At 34.6% G+C, this 21,656-nt stretch overlaps 1 protein-coding gene and 2 long non-coding RNA genes across 8 annotated transcripts in view; 1 reads left to right on the top strand and 2 right to left on the bottom strand.

Annotated features, from left to right (window-relative positions):
- The window catches only part of LOC108001718 (alpha-mannosidase 2), a 128,653-nt gene that overhangs the window by 23,161 nt on the left and 83,836 nt on the right, over positions 1-21,656 (bottom strand). For 5 of the 6 annotated variants that reach the window (XM_062078416.1, XM_062078417.1, XM_062078413.1 and 2 more), the window contains one exon: positions 5,787-5,879. In XM_062078416.1, coding sequence (XP_061934400.1) covers positions 5,787-5,879 — 93 coding nt within the window. Of the gene's footprint in view, positions 1-2,068; positions 2,250-2,670; positions 3,729-5,786; positions 5,880-21,656 lie in introns of those variants that run through there. The other variant, XM_062078418.1, reaches the window with a different exon arrangement.
- Positions 3,910-9,726, top strand: LOC133666579 (uncharacterized). Its single transcript, XR_009830899.1, has 3 exons — positions 3,910-4,238; positions 5,728-7,041; positions 9,176-9,726. It is a non-coding gene; the product is annotated as an uncharacterized LOC133666579 (long non-coding RNA).
- Positions 8,861-18,259, bottom strand: LOC133666580 (uncharacterized). Its single transcript, XR_009830900.1, has 2 exons — positions 17,416-18,259; positions 8,861-9,381 (listed from the first exon to the last, which is right to left on the bottom strand). It is a non-coding gene; the product is annotated as an uncharacterized LOC133666580 (long non-coding RNA).

Consider the following 21,656-nt stretch of genomic DNA (forward strand, 5'->3'; position numbering starts at 1 on the left):
CTAAGTTGAAGGAATTTCACGAATTAAAGAAAGATATTTTATAACAGGAATATTTTTTAGTATTAGTTTTCTTCTAATTTTTTATATACTTCTTATTATTATAATTTTTAATATAATTATAAATTATCAATTATTTAATATTGATATATTTCTCGAACTATTATTTATGATGCATCTGTAATCTCATTTTTTGTTTCTAGGAACTTAAATTTACATCTAATAAATAATAATTTAAAATCAGCAGTTTTCTTAATCTACTTTTATTATTTTTACTTTTATTTATACTTTTATTATTCAGTTTTCATACTTTCAGTATTTCATTTTCATTTTTCTTTCTTACTTTGCTTAGTTATCTATTTTGTATGTATAAGAAAGCACTGCTATTAGGCGAATAAATAACGCTAATAAACAAGTTGGCTGACGCCAGTTTCTGGAAAGGAAAAGAAGTAAAGAGAAGAGTTACGAAGGTGAAACATAGGAAAAGTACAGTACGACAACCGAGTCGTGAGCGTTCCATTACATTTCCCTAGCCACGATAGGCAACCACACCAACATTTTACCAGAGCAAGCTCACTTTTTACGAGGACGTACAATCCAAATGCATCTCATCTCTTGAATGTTGTTTATCCTATAATATTTTGCTCTATGTTTTCCACTATAATTTTTTTTTATATTATTTTAAGTCAACGATAAACGATATATTAATTTCCTAATGTTGATAATTTCATAAAAAATAATCTAATAAATCGTAATTTATAAAAATATTATGATGTTACATATTATGTAATATAGAAATGCTATTATTGAAAGATTAATTTGTATGTTATTTAAAATTTCCTAGAATAAATAGGAACACCTCTCTAGACATGCAGTCTAACGTCTTTATCTAGAGATTTCCAAGTCACTCTGCATCACGAGCTCTCGAGGTTAATTTCCGCTCTTGCAACTTACAAACTTCGTGCAACTTCTCTCGGTCTTTCGTGAAAACTAGTTCTCTTTCGAATGATCACTGAGACTCGTTCTCGTTTCCACAACTTGAGGAAAAAAAAAGTATATTCCGACCAATAGAGTATCGATCGATAAAAGCAACAGATAAATAGATGACAGCACAATCCTTTCAAGGAAAAGGAAAAGTGCTATAGTAGATATATAAGATAAAAAAGAAATTTCAATAGAACATTTTTCCTGAACGAATGAAGAGAAATATTTATCTAACTTCAACGATGTTGATCTAACCTGATTTAAATCTCGAAAGAAAGTACAATCTAGATTGAATAAAAAAAATCAAATAAAATTATCACATTTTTTTCTTCATCAATCTAATTTCTTTAACCTAACATCTCTTAAAAAAATAAAGAAAAATCTGATTTATTCTAACCTAAGCTCAACAGTTTATTCAACGTAATCTAAACTAACTTAAATCTCTATAAAAATGCAATCTAAATCAATCCAAAAGCAAAATAGAATTACCAAATTCTCCATTGATCTAAAATTCCCTTAATTTAATCTCTTGAACGAATTAAGAAAACACTTATTTGATTGTTAACATACATAATGTCGATAGTTCATCCAATTATTAATTTAATCTATATTTAATCTCGATAAGAAAACGTAAATATAAATCAACCCAAAACTGAACTTGTCAAGTTCCTTTCCGAGATCTAAAATTTTCTAAAATCTAAAACAATCTAAAATTTCTTAACTTAATAACAATCGACTGAATATTTGTAAATTAAGACCAACTGGATAAATGTGTGTGTTACATATCGAGAATTATGGATGATGGCGTTCAATTAATAATTGTTCGATCGAAGGTGAAATGACGGGACAAATATTTGGACGGAAGTGGTTTCCGGACGAGAGCGATTTCATCGAGTCCCAGGAGGCACGTACTTGCACGAAGACTTCGGACGCAGCTTCCCCTCGCTCCTTTCATCGCGGCAGAGTTCAACAAGTTCGACAATACCGGCTCATCAGGCCATTGTCGGCCCGGCACAATAGTGGGCGGTGGCCTTTTCGAAAACGCGCACAACAATACCGATCTAGCCGTGGAATGCATTTCGCGCACCTTCCACTTCCCGTCCACCGCTTGTCCTTCCTTCCTCTCTTCGCGATTCCTCCACTTGTTTGCCGATTCCATCATTCGAATTATCGTATGCCGTCATTTTAATGCAATCCGGGGACCATTTTGTTTGCACTTCGGCTCTTTTTTCCGCGATCGATTAAGCAATTTTTCAGGTTATTTTTCCCTAGAATATTGATTAAGTTTTTCATTTTCTCTCTTTTTAATTACTTTTTTTATTAAAAAAAAAAAAGATTAAATTATGGCTCGTAGTATTTTCAATCTATTCTAGTTTTTAAAAAAGACTTTTGTATAAAGAAGAGGTAAAATAAAATGATGATTGAGAAAATTATAATACCATGGATTCTGTCAAAGCAAGATTTAATTAAAGTATCTTAGACGATCATTCCACAATCTTCTTTCACAAAATAACAAATCAAAGAGATCGAATGACAAAGGATTCAGTTTTTTCTCATTTACGTGGTGAATTTTTTTTCGCGATCATGCTCTCACATTCATTCTATAGGTTATGTATGCGCGAAAGGAGAACAGTATCATCTTGTTAGAAAAGATTGAAAAATATTGGCGTGTTTATGACACTTAGGTACCTTGAATGGACGACATCGAGATCCATGCACATAATCTTTCACATATTTCATCATACACAAGAGAATCTTTTTACGTATAATCTCATCACGATTTTTAGGTTAGGACATTATAAAATTATTAGGATCATATTAATATTACTTTACGAAATAAAAGTATTAAGTATTGTATATAATTATTTGTGTTTCTTCTCTATAAATATATGTAGTTGTGTTGGTATTTTCTAATGCCAATTCTGAATCCTCTGTGAGAAGTTCTATTTGTGTCACAAGAACAAGTGTTCTAAACTTTATGGTGATTATAGTTCCAACTATAACTCTTTGTTACATTGTTTGCTTTATAATCAACTCTCAATGTCTGATTTCAATGCTACCATGTCTTGTATACACTACATTTCTACCTTTGGATCTCTGCTTTCCTTTGTGCTTCTGTATGCTCTGATGCATTACTCTACATGAACTAGAATTGTGTTCTAGTTGTAATGTTAAAAATAAAAGAAGAGAAGAATAGAATAGGAAAACTTGTTTCATTTCTCTTGATAACATTAGGATAATATTGTACAAACTTGATTTGTTGGTTAGGTAAGAAAATGAATAACAATAAACATGAGACACATACATATTGACTAGAAATACCACATTTACAAATAAGATTATATATCAACACTATATGTAATATATTTTAGCTCTGCATTATAAAATCAAAGATGATGTTATTACAATTTTCAGAATAGTCACTAAATTTTATTTCAACTATATCTTTCAATTCCAACTGCGCCATCTATACTTTCATCATTCTAATTCTCAAAAATAGCATCAGTTTCTAATCACATCATAATTTTTTCTAACGATTAATAAAAAAGTACGAGAAATTTCATGAAATTCCATGAAAACAATCAATTTTATTTTTCTACGAAAAGATAATTTTCGCCAATTTTATTCTTCTCCTCTTTGGACAAATTTATCATGGCGTGGGGAAATTTTTCACATTAACGAGAAAATATGATCGATTTATCGATTCGATTGAACAGGAAACTCTTGCAAAGATGATTTGCCTTCCGGCAATGAGAATTCGGCATTCACGTTCGCGAGTTAATTAAGTCGAGATATTTCGGGGATTCGTTAACAAAGTTTCTCACGATGCGCCTTGAGGCGAGCACGCATGATATTGACTGAGCAGCGTTGCGTTGTAAACGCGCCTTTCCTACTGCTTCATTACACAAATCGGATTACAGTGGCGCTGTGTTCATTCTTCTTCGCTGCGTTTAACCTCTTATATAGGATATGTTCGTCGTATAAGCAATTGGTGTAGTGATTGACTTGGAGGAAATCTGTGTTCACCGAAGAACTCATTCGTGATAAATTGATGTAAACTTTGGCTGTTAACGATTAAGCGATAAATATTGATCGAAAATATCGAGGTACTTAATTTTGTCGATTGATTTCTTTCGATCGTAATTAACAGTGAAATTATTTAGAGAACAGAATTGTGCATATAAATTTATACAGTCTATCAGTTTATTATTTCAAACCAGTTTATTTGCATTATAAAATGAAGAATTTAGATCAATGTAAGTCATATTCTTTTGAACAATGATATTTGACAATATTTAACATATATTTTCACATATTTCTCTTTAGAAGTATCATTTAATATTTTAATAGTTTAATATAACTTAATCGATTTATTAACTGAAAATTTGAACAATAAAAAAGTTGTTTAAAAAATGTACTAATTTCTTAAAATATTGGTTAAAGAAAAGTATAATTTAACGAAATTTCAAAAATTCAATAAACTTTTCCTTTTATATACTATATTTATTATAAGAAAGCTTTTAATAATAGAATAAATGGAATAAATAAAATCACAATTCGTTCTATTCTTTTTTTTTTATGCGAATTTATTTTATTTATCCTACTTTCCACTATTCATTATTTTCTATCTAGTTTTTGATTTATATATTCATTTCTATCATTTTCAAGCATTCGATTCACAATTTCGAGAACATCGTGAAACGCGTACCTTATCGACCGAGTCGGGGATTCGTTATCGGCCACTCGAGTTGCCCCGTGAAAAAACGGAGATTTTCATTTCCCCGGTCGAATAAATAAACAAGCTAAATATTGAAAATTCCCTGACGAAAAGAGCCTCGCGGCTCGCTTTCTCTCGTCCACACGCGAGCTTTGATGAAACATTCCCATTAACGGATCCCCGTCAAGGGCCAAGGGTGGTCAAGGGAACTGGTGCACAAAGGTTTGCTCGAAAACCGCGACATGCGGGAATTACACACACACACGCACACGTACAAACTTCAACGGAGTTTTCTCTGGTCAACGGCTCGGAACTTTGTGCTATCGTTTCAACTCTCTGAATCGCGTCAAACTTCGTGGTAAAGTCGGCTTTGCGAAAGGGAAAGGTCATTCCCTGCCTCGGTCCTAGTTATTTTTGGCACTATTATAGGGCCATTTTACGTCATTTATTTTTTGGGGAATCATTTTCTGATATTTCGTTGCTGCATTTTGTCTACTTCGAAAATTATTTCATAAGAAGATGTTAAAGAAGACGTTAAACGGAGTGCTGTTTAATGATTTAAAATAATGAACAATATATTATATTTGGTGGAAAAGTTCACGAAAATCGCCTATCTGATTCTATATCTGATTCTACTAGTGAAAAGTATAAGCAATAATTATATTTTTAAAACGTACCATCAATTCATTGAATGAAAATTTTGAGTTATATCATGTTTTTCTTAATACGCTTACATAGCTTAGCTTATCCTCTTAAAAAAAATTTATACGAGACGAGTCTCTTAATAATAATCGTTTTAAAATTTACTCAAATTTAACATTTTTGTACGGTGGAATAATTTACGATTTACTTAAAAAGTTTAACAGATTCGGTATCTATGTAAACGGATATAAACTTTCACGCTTCAAGCGATACGTTTTACGACAAAACCCTGGCTTTGAAAGGATTAAGGATTCACGTTCCATATCCCCCGGTTTTGAGAGATCCCCGATTTGTCAAGCTCGTAATATTCATTCACCCGTTAATAGGATCGAGGAGCGATGATATCGCAAATGGTGGATGACGACGTTAATGATGATATAATTACCTTTAACGGCGGCCTCGTAGGATCCTTCCTGAGCTCCGCGTAACGAGCCTCGAAGCTGTCGTCCCAGTATTCCCGGCTGCGCATCCATGATGGCTGTAACAGAAATAAAAGAGGACGAGTTATACACGGGGTGACGAATTATTCGACAGGCGAGAAAACTATGGAAAAAAAAAATGTTAATAATCTCCTCACTTACGAATATTCGGATTAAAAAATTCAGTGACATTTTTCAGTGACAATTTACTCCGAAAAAAAAAAGAAAAAAAGAACAAGAAACTTCTTAAATGTCTATCAATGCTGCAAATGGAAATATTAATTAAAAAGTTCAAAAGTTATACAAAAATGTCACAAAATTTTTAGATTTTTACCTCCCCCCTCTCAAAAAAAAATTTCTTAAATGTCCATCAGTCGTGCAAATATTAATTAAAAAGTTCAAGAGCTAAAAATGTCATTAAATTTTTCGATTTGTGTGGAATGAGACGGGGGAAGGAAAAAAAATCGACAAGACGAACGTGTGATTTTTATCCAGATGTCAAGCGTTACCAGGCGATTTTTAATTAATAATTAATCATTCGACTTATCGCGACGAATAACCGACGGACGTTTGCAACGACTTTAGAACACGATACGACTGTTACATCGATGGAATGAGTCATAGAATTTACCATGTGCGATAAGAAAGTGCGAGATTATTAACATTTGGATGAACGAGGTGGATAATGGGGAAAAAAAATCGCCCCTCGAACAATTCATCCACGTCGAGTTTTAAAAATTGACGATAGGTAATTATCGCGTGAAAATAATTTTAAGTTATAAGTCATGTTGCTTGATAGTATCAACTGGAACTGTGACGATGCAGTTTTCGTTAATGGTATGTATTGTGTATTTAATATTATTACGAATAAATGATTATCATGATTCATATACTCAATCTTTTTATATTTTTTTTATATTTTAAAAAAGAGAGAGAGAAAAAGAAATTGGATTAACCAAGTGATTTTGATGACAATTTAATGATAAAAGTTAAGAAAGATAATTTTAATATGAAATAAAATTTTACAAATATTTAAATAAACACAGAATTTTTATTTTTATATCTTTTAGAATAAACTTCTGAAGGATTCCATTCCAATCAGTTGGCGTTCAAACTTTAGACCAGTGGTTCACAACCTGTTGATCGCAGAGTATTTATATCTGAAGTATTTTCGCCACATTTATCTTCAATTGTCAATTTTTAACGTTCATTTATTTTAAGGTAACTACATTATCACATTCTACAAACTTCAAAGTATGCATATCATATTAGTAACTGATCTTATTGATCGTTATTCGACGACAATAAAAACACATTAATTTTTAATATTTTTCTTATTTCATGATAAATGGAGAGATTGCAAGTTGTTCGAATACTTTGAATATTTTTAATATTACAAAAGAATATTATAAAAGATCGTCGTAATTCAAGAAAGATTGAGAGTCATTCGACGACAATGAAGTCACATTAATTAATTTAAAAACAATTTTCTCGTTTTATCGCAACTAGAGGGATTGGTTAAGTTACAAAAGAGACTCGAAAAAGGTTGAGAGACACTGATTTAGAGGATCGATATCCCCCAAAGCACTTGGCCAACATTTTTTCCGACGTGTTCGTGTCTTGATAACCATTTGGCCAATTTATTCCGTGGCATCAACCTTCTTCTTCTTCTTCTCTGGATCAATTTAGTAGTCAATGACCACTTGGCCAAAGATTTTTCGCGGCAATCAGCCCCGCTTGCCTTCCAAGCCTTTTATCCGCTCGACACCTGGCGAAGCCCTCGAGTGCTTCGATAAGTCAACTTCCAGGCAGTGGCCACTTGGCCAATATTTTACAGAAGCTGGTGGTTGGCTTCTCGCTACTTTTTATCCACTTAATATCTGCCCATTGAGACCCCTCTTCCTGCTCTTTGATTATTAAAACAATTATATTACAGTTCGAGGATGACGTTGCTCGAAATCCTTGAAATTTCGCAATGAAACTTAAACCGATATGATCGTCTGTTCAAAATAAATAAATAAACTTCTCTCTTCTGAGCTTAGTTTTTCACAAATTATCGATGTTCTTCTCGAGTGGTCGTTAGTTGGTTAATTGGCAATCGAGACTTTTTACAACTTTTGGTTTAATGAGTTTATTTGGATTGAAACTTGAATCGACTTTAATCGACTTATTCGAATCGATCTTGATTATTTTGGATTAACTTTGCTCGATTTTGATTTTCTTTTTAAATTGATCTATAATTAGAGTTATTTATATATTTTATAAATCAATTAGATCTGATTGTTTTTAATTATATCTGAATGAAGATGGCTTTCGATCTGAAAATTCGAATTGAATTGATCTCGCTTCATAAAATTTGCACACAGTTAATTATTAACGAGAAGCGATAGATTAGGTTAGGAAATCAACGGGTTGAATGAAATTTCAAAGGGGTAGTTGCGTGAAAACTTCTTCTCTCGTGGCTGTTCGCGTTTTCCTTATCGGATTAGGTATCGTGTCGAGGCAATTACGACGATAATGAAAATGCCGTTGTTTAATGAAATGTGAATGGAAGACGAGCGAATCGAAATGATCATCGAATCTGAAGAAATTCTCATTTTTCAGGATTTATTCCATTTTTTATTATTGTTATTATTATCGAGGATATACATGCAACATATAAAAAATTAATATATTTGTGGAGAGTCAATTTTTTAAATTACTTTTAAAAAAATATTTTATACTATTATATAAAAATTTCGATTTATTTGTTAAAAGTTATAAACAATTTAAATTTACGTTAAAAGTCACTCGTTTAAATTTTTAAAATTGAAATAAGTATCTTTACACGGACAAATAAATTTAAACAATTGCAATTGAAAAAGTAGAACATGTAAACTATTGAATTAAACACCGATATAAAATGTCCAATAAAAATCAAAAGTATATATAATTTAATCTCGTGTATCATATTTTATATTTGTTTTCAACATATTAACACCTTTGTTCACAAAATTAAAGGGTAATTAAATTTTGTAATAGAAAAAAACTTTAGAAAAAATTTTCCTCTTCTTTTTTATTTATAAAATTGTTGTAATTCATTTTTGCAAAATTACTTCCAACTTGATAAATTATTTTATCATAAAATGTCCAATAAAATCAAAAAATACGTACAATTTAATCTCGTATATCAATTTTTATATTTGCTTTCAACATATTATAACATCCTTGTCCATATAATTAAATTTTAAAATATAGAAAAAATTTTCCTCTTTTTTTTTTTTTATTATTTCTAAAAAATTACTCTTAAACACGATAAATTATTTTCACACATTATTATCACATTTATTATAATAAACTACATCTGAAATTCTAGACTCGAGGAGAGACTAGTTCGCTGAAACCGATCCTCTTCCCTGGTCGACCTGGAATCCTGGAGAATGGTTCGAGCAATTCGATAGCCATTAATTCGAAGGTGGAACGAGGACATCAGGTGTCTCTTGGGGAAGAGGGATGATCCTGGAAACGGTAAACGAGCTGACGAAAGGGAAAGGAACGGTTCCAACCGTGCAGGAATTCGTACTGAAAGAAGACAAAGTTGGATAAAAACAATTAGAGATGAAAAAAAAAAAAAGAAAAAGAAAGAAAGAGAGAGAAAGAAAGAAATGTCGAGATGGAAGTGGCACATACGGACTTTCTTTGAGTGATTTATGGTCTCTGAAGATATCAGAGAGAATACGTTTCAGATATTAGGATTTTTCTTATCGATATTTTATTCCATCTATATAGAGAAACAAAAATATTATCGTATTGAATGATAAATGACGCTTTATTGGATGTTTAATTAATCAGATCAAGGATTTTTATTATCTCAGTGTCTTTTTATAATCCATCACAATTAATAAAAAGACAATTGTATTCAAGCAATTTTATTCACATATGGATCTACTCTATAAAAAAATATCACATACTTCTCCAAAAAAGATTATCACCCAACCCAATAACTGTTATTATAAACTATTATCATAATTTATTTCCTATTGCACGCTCATGCAATCGAATAAATTTCAAAAAAAGGAATCCAATCGTTTAAAGATCGATTGAAGTCGTAACGCAGTTCAGAGAATCCCGCTAGATAAACCAGAAGATAGATAGCCATTGAAAATAAAAGGGGAGACGTTTATCGTGGACAGTAGGAGAACGAGTCTTCCTTTGCCGGTCCAATTTCGTTAAATGCGCGAGAAGATCGATCGAGGCGAAAAGAAAGGAGAGGGAGGAGCCGTCAAATAATGCACGGTTGGTGAAGACCGTTTCGATGGATTATAGCCAGGGTTGGAACCGAGCTTTTCGCTGTTTAATTAACGTCACAGGGATTAACTCTGTTAGCGGGAGGAGAGCCTTGGATGATCAACGGATAATCGGGCCTGTCCGCTTAGAGGGTCCTCCTCCGCTCGTCGTCGGATTGGTCGGCAGAAATTCAATTTCGCACGCTGGCACAGTTGAAAATATCAGATCTCGGGGCGTCGGGATTGCACAAAGCCCGGAAACTTTGAGGAAAAGTGAGATTTGGGGACTTTGATCGCGTGCTAGGGATTATTTCGGGCGCCACTGTCGCTCAAGGTCGCCAACTTTATTACCAAGACTTTTCTAATTTATTAGAAATAGAGTTTCTCTGTCGTATTTTCCTTTTTCTTTTTTTCTCCTCTGGCTTAAGCTCACGAGTGTAGGGTTTCAGTTTAAACCGATACAGTTTATGAGTTAAGTAACGAGTGGATTTTAGTTGATATTATCTCATGGAAAATCTTTCTGAAACAGTTTTGGCAGAACTTAGACGAGAAGTTCATCGGTTCTCTCTCTTGATAGAGACATGTATCGAGGTATATCGTTGAATTTTGAACGTGTGTTGGGATTTGAGGGAATGAAACTAATGGCAAGGGTGCACGAGGTTAGGTTAGCTTCTTATTTATTTTCTCTTAGTATCGTGACAAAGTAGAAACTCTTTACAAAATTGATCATAAATTTAACATTCTGGCGAGATTTACGACAAACTTTTGACAAACTATTATACTAATTAATAATGCAAGATTAATTTATCTAAGATATTTAAAGTCGAGATTTACTCTTTATCGAAATTATTCAAGTTTCGTTATTCAAAGAATCTCAAGAATCGAATCCCTAACTACTTTCTGCTTCGTTCAATCTTTAAATTTGAGATTAATCGGAAACAATAGACGAAAGTAACTTAGGTTAGGTCAGGTTAGGTTAAGTTACGTCGTTAAAATGACAAAACTCCCTTTCTTCCCCTCCCAACTTATACGCGCGACTCACACTCGAACAAAGTTTAATACAAATCGTTTATTATATTCACCTCTTCCCTCTCTCCAAGGAGAAGTTCTCCATTAAAGAGTAATACCAAGAATATTCGCCTCGAGTCGATCCAAACAATTGAAACAACGCTTCCTATATCTATCTTTTAATTAAATTCAGTCTCGTTCACGTCGAAAGAGGAGGCCGGTCGACGATCAACCCTGTTTTTAATTAAAGGATACATTTTCTCTCTTTCTTTCTTCCTCTTTTTTTTCTTTTTTAAATTGCCACGCGAGAAGGAAATATTTTCCACGGATCGTTTGGCCAGTGGCCAAAAAGGAAAGCGGGAGGAAATTCAATTCTCCGTGGCTCGTGGGGGACAAGGATACGCGATAATTATTTGCGCTCGGCCCTGGAAATATTAATTTCAAGAAACCTCTTCCCCTTCGTCCGCGGAAGAGGAATTTTCTGGCGGAAAGGCGGAGAGAAAGAGAGAGAGAGAGGAAAAATATACGCCCTCCTCTTTCCTTACATTAAAACTCGCGTAGCCGGGAAATTACACTTGTATATCCCATTTTTTCGGGACGGTTTTTAAAATTTTTTTCTTTAAAAAGCTTCAGCTACGTCACGAAGATCTACTATATTAATAATTATATCGGATTTTGTATGAGGATCTTCTTTGGAATTTCAGTTTGGTGAAGAAATTTTTATTTATTTATTAATTTTTTTTCCAATTGTAACGTGTATGTAAAATATCGATAGAAACTTTGAATTGGATTTCGCGAAAAAAATTGTTTTATTTAATTTTCTTTATCGTATTTTTTGGAAATTTGATGGCTAATCTCGGCCGAATTTTGATTTAATTTTTAATTATGGATACAACGTGCCATATTTGTGAATAATTGGAATCGCTTTTGCGACTTTTTTTAAATTTATTAGCATTACATTTGAATAGAGCGTCGAAAAGATGGTTGAATATATACAGCGTTCAGTATTTGAAGAAGATTACGTATGTAAATGTTGACACGGTTCAACGATTTTTTCGCGAAAAATTCAAGGATTTTTCATTTGAAGATGAGAAAATATCCCGCTGAGAATAATATTTTAAGAGATATTATCAAAAATAATCTAAAATATAATCAGTAAGAAGAATGGGATTTTAAATGAAAACCATTTTACTGTTATCTATTCGTTTGCTTGAATAGATAAATAAGAAAAAAATGGAATTATTTTAATTAAAGAAAAAATCTATGTTTAGATATGAATTAATAAGAGCACTATAAAATGGAAAATTTATACCAATTCTATGTTACAAATTTTCAATACTCATTAATGTAATTTTTCTAATTACTTTCATCTCTTTTGTGATATTGTATTTATCTTAATTTTCAAATTTTAATCATACTAATCTCCCCAATGAAGAAAAAATACTTGGAACTTTCTATAAGTGTACTTTTTCAAATAGTTGATCCTTCTATAACTGTTTAAATAAATATCATTGTGCAGAATTAATAATAATGACATACAAAGTACGAGAATCACTCTTGATTAAAATAGCTGAAGTCAAGACATATACATAATATATATCATCCATTACTAACAGCAAGTATTAAAACATATTTAATTGAAATTACAAGAAAAAAAAAATACACAAATAAAAATCAAAAATGGACATCACAAAAATAATCCTAACATCAATACTGATATGATTTTCTACAATCTATTATATTCATACACAGTTCAACTAAACTTCAAATTACATAACACAAATTATCAAAAATTTCTTGAACATTTCTCCTCACTTGACAAAAATAATACAAACATTGATACATTTTCCATAATTCCAAACTGCATAAAACAAATTACCAAATAAATCCCTTTCCTTAAACTCATTTCTCATAAACTCTCTGCAAAATATTTACACAAATTTCTTTCTGATAATACTCTTCTCTATCAAATCCCTAATATACTTTTCATATTAGACAATCTATAGTTACATAATTACATAATAGTTACATAACTTTTGGGTTCCATTGCGTAAGAGAGTCAATGTATCTGAACAGGCAGGAAGACGAAGAAGAGGAGAGCATGACGGTGAAGTAGAACGTGCTCATCTGTTCCGAGCAGCTGGCTCAATCATGCAGATCACCCTCGCCATACCGTTCGAGGGTAATCTTGGCGCGAGAGTGACTGGAAACCATGAACCATTCCGCGTCAATCATGCGTCAGGAACAAAGGAATGCTTAGCGCACTGGATGTACCCATTTGCCTCCTCCTGGTACACGCTCACGTCGCTTTTGCATCTCCTTTAAACGGGCTATTGCCCTCCACTTATTACCCCGTCGAGCGAGGGTTTCGAGATAAACCATCCAGATCGTATCAATCAACCTTTACGCGAAGATGAGGATGAGATTCCGATCCCTATTCTCCTTTTTATCATCGTCTTTAATGCATATCGTCTCTTATCGCTTTCAAAATGAAATTATTACCCAGTTGTTTTCTATTCTACCACTTTTTGCAAATGTCCATGATAGAATTTCATTACGAGGGATACTGAGTCATCTTTCTTGTCGCTCCAATAAGTACTATAATATCGCATTATTGTTTCTATCATTGATGGAATTTTAGAGTCGTGTTCTTTGGTACACACGATTCTTAGAATTTTCTCAATACCCTCATTGTTCAAATTCCCTGACCGGGCACACTTTTACATCATATTTCCATCATTAATTCTCCTTTCGACTTTATCCCAAATTCCTCTCTTTATTCTTAAAATTCCCCCTTAAAGAAGTTTCAACTTCCTCCCCCTGTTACTCACCCTTACCTCGCGTTTCCCTAATTTTCCTCTCCAAATTTCTTTCTTATCCCCCTCTTCCCACCCTCCACCTTCCAATCTCATCGAAAACACTCCTCTGTGGGAGGAGGAGGAGGGAAAATCTCCCTATCGACGCGAACTATAACCTCGTTATTCCACGTCGATTAATCAATTGTAGAACTCGCGAGGGAGGGAGGAGCGGTGGAACGGGCGAGATTAAAGGTAATCGCGTATCGAGCGGCCGCGTAATGGCCGATGACGGGCCACGGTGTGAATTACTTTATCCCGAAAATACGCGCGAGTGTACACGCGAGGAGGGCGCATTATCGCGAGGACGACGATACGCGGATCGAAATCTAATTTACGACGCGCGTGTGAGGCGGGGAGGGGATGGGTCGGTCGGGAGTGGAGGGGAGAGATAAATCGCGTTTGCGCCTGGTATCCGCCGCCGCACCGTCGCCACCGTAATTGCTGGTCCCGTGGCGCCTGCAAATTTAGCGGAAGGATCGCTTCGATGGATCCTTATCGGTGCACGGACGGAGGAGGATTGCTGCTTCTGCCGCGTTAGAGTGGGGCGCTTCAAGGAAAAATGGTGGGATCTGGGCGATGGTGGGACAGAGTGAGATAGAGAGTAATTTAGGAAGCGAGGGAAGTATGAGTGAATGTATATATGAATAAGTGGGAATGAGAGGAAAAGAGAGAAATAAGTGAGCGAGTGAATGAGAACGAGTGAGAAGATAAGTGAATGAGCGAATAAGTGATTAAAAGAATGAATGAGAAAGAGAGGATTTTTTGCACTTTTTGGAAAAATTTTGAGAACGGAAAGTTTCTTTGTTCTCAATTGAATCAGAAAATTAAAATTCTTCTCAGGATTATGATATATGTATGTACAGCAAAAATTTTCTCTCCGTGTTTTATTTTAATTCATCGCCAAAAGTAAATGAAATATTGCCAGAGACAACAATTTTTCAGGTTTCTGGATCGGTTACACGACAGTGGTAAGGGCGAAATCGTACGACTTCATCGGTTATGCTTATCGATTCGATCGTTGGCTAAGTAAATTCACGAGAAAAAGGGAAACCGCGTCCACGCTTAGAGTAGGCTACTTGACCCCCAAACCTTGACCTCGAGCAACCGTTCTTCCACAAGCTGCGAGTTTCTGCTTCTCGATCATCGCTACGTTTCCTCTCCATTGATCCAGGAAGCGATTCACACTTCCTTCGAATCCTTAATGTCTAAATGCACTTTCCATTGTGCTTTACTTATCTACAGTAACGGTTGTAAAATTGCTTTTCCACCTAAAAGGGCGAAGGAATATCGCGAAATCGCGACTCGAAGCTCCAAAAGAGAAGATACTTTATTCGTTTCTTTTTTTAAGAGCGACTTTAGGGATAATTGTCGGAGCTGTATAACCTTTTACACTCGATTCTCCCTCGATTCTAAGTTTTCCTCTCAAAGACTTCAACTTTTTTAATATAAACGAAACAATATGGCGATAAAGATGTAAAAACTTGTCACTTTGCAATTGAAGTATTATTATATTTTTTTTTACGGAAATATTGCAAAGTTGGATATTGTATATTTAAAATAAAATCACTCGCGAAATAATTCCTTGAAATTTTTCCATTTACCATAAATATTTCTTTCGACAATATCACGCAAAATAAAATAATTATACCACAGAGAAAAAACTGTGTATCTCCGTGTTAATGAGTTAATAATAACTCACTCGATGCTCGCGACGCCATTGGAAAAATTCGATGCTTTTTCTTTTCTTCTCTCTTTCTCTCTCTCGTTCAAATATGCAAATATGCGATGCACGGGAGGAATGGAATAGGATCTTGATCAGGAGAGGTGGCTTTCATCGTAACCGGAACATGATTCGACGACAGCGCGACGAGGATGTCGAGAAAGAAGACGAACGAGATGGGAAAGGGGGTGAGAAGACGTGGGTGGTAGACCCCCTTTCCTTCCGCTGAATTCTAAGGTATCGACTTTTCAATTGGGTCACGTACACTGTACCCAATGGGCGCGTACGTGTGCACAGATGCCGGGTGGTGCGTTGGGAATACAACCCTTCCCCTCCCTCCTGATGGAAATTGAAAAATACGGAGTGAAAATCACGGCTCCCAGAAATTCTAGGATTCGATTTTTCGAGAACCATCCTCGACGAGCGATGGACTTCGTAACAAGTTGATGACAGGTTCGTGCAAATTCTTGTATAGGAAAGTTGCTTTCGAAAGTGAAACTCACGATTTTTAGTTCGATTCGAGTTTCGAAAGAAATGGATGAATTCCGAGCGTCGAATTGGGTAACACAAACGCGAGTTTTTTTTTTTTAGTTATTGGATATTGCCTTCGAAAGTGAAAAAAATCTTTTTCCATTTTTTGAAAAATTATTTTCTTCGAATATAATGGATTTCGTAGAAAATGGGCACGCGAATCGTTGAAAATTATCTTTTGATAAAAGTAAAAGTCATCGTTTTCCAGAAATTTAGGATTTGAGATAAAGGGATCGTGAATCTTTGAATGCTGCTTTTAAAATTAAAAATCACGATTCCCAGAAATGGATAGTTTGATAGAACTCGAGTTCGAACTTTATAAAATTTTGATTTTTGAAAAATTATCCTCGAAAAATAATTGAATTTGATAAGAAACGGGATAACAGAATCGTGAAAATTCCTTTCATCTTTGAAATTTGGAAATGCCTCGACGGTGGCGACACGTTTCAGCACTGAAACGCAGTGGGGTATCCCCGGCGTAAATCGTGCCAGCGATGGAGAGACGCGGTGAAAAAGATATGAAACTGTTATGACCTGACCAGCCTCGATCCATAAATGTTTTACGACCGCGATATTGTTGTCTTCTGTGCGAGTATTTCGTGTTCACGACACGGTGTGATCCTTCTCTACGAGACCGTTAACCTTTGGAATATCGCTCTTTCTAAGGTCTCTTTTAAATGGCACCATAATGAACGCGTTTTAAAACGATCCTTTTAGTACGATCTATCGATATTATTATTATTATGGCTTATATTTTCAGAACAGAAAATATTAAGAGATAATTGAAAGTAGTTTAAATTTATAATAATTTTTTGATTAAAAATTTTTAAAATTTTAAAAATTTTACCGTAACTTTTATTATTATTATATCCATCTATATCATAATTCTAGTCACAATACGCTATCATTAGTAATTCACAAAACTAAAATCATTTCTTTGTAACAGACAACCTATATAAATTCTCAATCTTCTAAATACATACCATTAAAATCAAAGTTCAAAATTCCATTAAGCTATAACGCATATCTAAAAATTTAAAATTATTTTTAAATTACATATAATTTAAAATATAATTGTTTTCAACTCGTCGTTAAAAGTAATTGCTATGAATAAAAAAAATCAATATCTTATTATTCACTAGAGAAAACGAAAACAATCTGCAATACGTTATACGGACTAAAAATTTCTACGAATCGCACAAATTACAATTACCCCTTATCATTTTGAGAACCTCTGCATTACTCGCAGAACACCGGTGAACCGATTTCCAACACAAAATAGTAACGCGAACCTATCCGCTCGATCACACGTATTACAGACTTCACTTCTGTCCCATCAAAAGCAGCCAACCACGAAACCTTCCATTTCCCTCCACGAGAACCCTCCTTCAACTAGGAAACTCATCCTTCCCCTCTTCTCTCTCCCCTCCAATCCGCATCGCTGCGAAAGTTTACAGATGAAGACTCGCATATAGGTGGACAACACTGAAGGAAATTTTCACGCGAAACGTAGAGAGAAAGAGAAAGAGAGAGAGACAGAGGCGCGAGTGCGCGTCGACCGCATTACTCATTCGAGCGAGGCGTGGCGCGCGCACATACACGGTCGAAGAGAAAGGGAGAGTGGAAAGGAGCGTTTTCAGTACGTCGGCGAGTAATGCGACCGGTAACGGAAAGCTATTTAACTTGCGGCTACGACGGACTTCCGACTCGGTTACTCCTCTGAAATAGCTAGTCGTCCCTCGCGTAGTGGGTTTGCGTCTACTAACCCGCACTTATACCTTGCGCCAGAGAAACGCAACCCTCTCACACCGTGCGCAATTACGGGTGCCATCGCGCGGGCCGCTTGCTCACACTTTCTTCGATGTGTTCCGAGGGGAGATCGGAAAGGATTAACGCTCGATGCATTTTTACACTTCGTTTTTTTAAAAATAATATTATTGGATTTATGATTTACATGGAATTTAAAAAATTGCTATATATATATATATATATACTTAAATTATAATTGATATTTGTTTTTGATGTTTGTATGATTTGTATGGATTTTGGATACCGTGTAATTTCGTTTTTTTTATAATTTTGTAAAATTTTAAGATGAGATAAAATAAGAAATCCAAAATTGCTTATATATATATATATATATGTTATCAAATTATTATTGAAGTTATGTGTTCTTGATGTTGCGTTAGGATGTATTTTTATAGCTCATCTAGTTCTACATTATAATAAACATTCCTATATTTTCTTTAACTTTATATAAATTACAATTATTTCCATATATTAGTTCGAGTTATAATCTCTCCCGATTGAAATTTGTCCGCTATATTTAATTACTTTATCGAACTGTGTAGACGTAAAAAAAAAAAAAAAAAAAGAAAATTATAATTACAAGTAATCGAGAAGAGCTTGATATCGTTGCTTGATGGTTCAATTTAAGATCTCGCTATATCGAGAGATTCTCCCGGGATGAAACAAAGGATCGAACGGGCATGAAGACGCGAAACATCGTCACGGAGGCTGCTCGCCTACCAGCTATAATGCGATTGAGCTGAGAAAGTTTTTCTATTACCCCTTGAAAACTTCTCCCGAAGCTATCGAAGTATCGACGCGAGCTAGACGTCCGCCAGGGATTCTTTCTTCTTTGCGTTCCTCGAGCCAGAAATCTTGGCAGAAATAAAAAATATTCCTCTTGCATTTAAACAAGCGAAACATATATTTCATTTTCGAATATCAAAACAAGATCCAATCTCCGCAAATCTAGAAAATCTCTTCTTTATTTTCGAATTCTTTGCTTTTTTTATCGTTTTCGCAATAATAAAATTTATATATCCCATCATCAAATTCGTCATATTCCACAACGAAACATTTTCCAAATCCATCCCACAGCACATACAGACATATTTCAACAAGTAATATGCGTTCCCAAAATTTTTATCTCGAAAAACTTTTTATCTCGTTCGAAAAAAAGAAATATTCCTAACTCGGTAAAAAATCATGATTAAACCTGTGATAAAACAAGGAGGCAACGGTGCAACGATTCCATCGTTGTCCACGAATAATTATCCTCGGCTGATGCTGTTTTCCAGGACAGGGCACGTTCCGTATGAGGGAATGCAAACAGAAAGTTTACCCGGACACCACGGCCGCGCCCTTTGTTTCCTTAGCAATAATTTAATACGTCGCGGGGTGGATTGGCCGGCCTCTGTTTATCGAACGTATGTAAGCGCCAGTGGCGTGTTGCGAATTTAGAATGACCGATGTTATCATTGCCGAACGGCTGCTTATTATGCAACAACGTGATTAATTAACGATTTACCCCGCGAGTCGAACCCCTTTTCGAACCGAAAATCTGGCCATTTATCCTTTCCACCAATTTGAAGTATAATAGCTTCCTCCTCTCTCTGTCTGTCTGTCTCTTTCACACACGCTAATTCTTCCGTAGTTGGAAAGATAGAAAAATAGAGGAGGAAGAGTTTTTATTCCTTTTAACGAAGGAATTTAAAAAAATTATATACGTTGAATTAGGCTTTATCGCTTCAGAGTCGAAGCCCGTTCGAGCCGAATTCGTGGCCATTTATCCTTTCGACCGATCTGTTTGAGTTGTAATATCATTCTCTCCCTCCCTCTTCCAATTCTTCCGTATTTTGGAAAGATAGAAAAATAGGGGAGGAAGAGTTTTTGTTCCTTTGAACGAAGCAAAAGAAATGTATACGTTTAATTGAATCGGGTCATTGAATTATGGGGATGAAAGAGGAAATGTATATCGAAGATTTCGAGAATTTATCTCTCTTCCATTCGTTATAATCGTAGTATGTTGTAAATCCTGTCTCTGAAAGGATTAAACCTTCTCCCGCCATTAAAATATTAAAACGATATAAAGCGCGAATATTAAAATATTACATCGAAGATTACTGTCTCCAACAGCTATTTATTTTTCTAATATATATCTCTATCACCTTGTCGATACAATAGACAGTATTTACTACATTCCGATTCGACACCTATTCCAATCTATTCATCAGCTTTTACAATTTCCCTATAATTATTCAATATAAATAAACACGAGAAAAATATAAACACTATCGCAAATACAATTATCCGATAAGAACACACGAAAGATTAATAATAAGAACAATCTTCGATATCGATACCAAGCAATAAGAGCAAAAAGAAAAAAAGGAAAAGAAAATACAGGGATTAATAAATCGTGAAAAACGTACGAATCCAACAAGGACAAAGTTCATCAGGGTGCAAGCAGCCAGGCTAATCGAGGAGGAAAATAACAACGCGAAACTTTATTAAACCGTAATCGCGGCAGAGCCGTTTACATTTCAGTGAATTCCGTTCTCGAGGGTGAAAAGTTGGTGGGACGATCTGAACCTCTTCCCTCCCCCTGTTAAAAGCCACCCTCTACCAAGCAGCAACGTTCTACACCCTTTCACTTCCCCCTCCCCCAAACCGTCGCATCGAGTCTCTCCACGTGGTGGAAGGGGGGCGCATTCGAGGGCGGCGCCGCATCGAGGAAGCGACAAAAATGTCTCCCTTTGACTTCACCTTGTCCCGATCTTCCTCTTCGAGTAAAGTGCAATTCCCCGTGTTAAACGTGCCGAAGTGTCGACTACTGCAACTGCCAGACAAACCCACTCTACAGTCACACGCTACACTCTACTTACTAGGTTTTTCTTGACTCTTTTTTTTTTCTTTTTTGAGTTGACAGGTTGGAAACGTGGAAGGGTGGATTGGGAGAAGAACGTTGGAATTACATTTTATTTACGGGGAGAGCCAGGGATCGAATTGATGGCCGATTCTACTATCGATGATTTTGTTTTTCTATTTAAGGATTTTTGGAAAAATGAACGTAGTTTTTTTTTTGGATCAATTGTCGATCCGAAAGCGTGAAAATTTTATTCGGATTATTTATTTCGTAATCTTTGTCAAATTATGAGAAGAAAATTTGGTAATTACTTTCTTTACGATGTTGAATAGTTAGAAAAATTCTTTCTACGTAATTCAAGTAATTTTTCATTGAAATCGAAGGATTTGAAGGGTGGAATAAATTTTTGAATGTACGAGGACGATGAATATATTATTAATTATTTCAGATAAGAAATTTTAATAAACGAAGGAGACATTTTGTTTATTTATAAAAACGTATACACGATTCTAAAATTAATCAAGATGTTACGAAATCTAATTTCCTAATGATTTTTTCAATTTATTTTATTGTATTATTGCGCATAAATTCTAGTAATTATAAAAAGACAAAGAAAGTTAACAACCAAGTATTACTGTATACCCAGGATTTTTAATACGACTCATTCGCTACAACGATATATTGGTAAAAAAAAATTCCATTAGATTCACGTAGCAATACACAAAAGGTAGAAAAATCCGAAAGCACTACTAATCTATCGAGTCTCCCATTCCACATTTTACATGGAGGAACGTGGAGTA

This window comes from Apis cerana, linkage group LG8 (genome assembly GCF_029169275.1).
Source record: "Apis cerana isolate GH-2021 linkage group LG8, AcerK_1.0, whole genome shotgun sequence".
NCBI classification, from domain to species: domain Eukaryota; kingdom Metazoa; phylum Arthropoda; class Insecta; order Hymenoptera; family Apidae; genus Apis; species Apis cerana.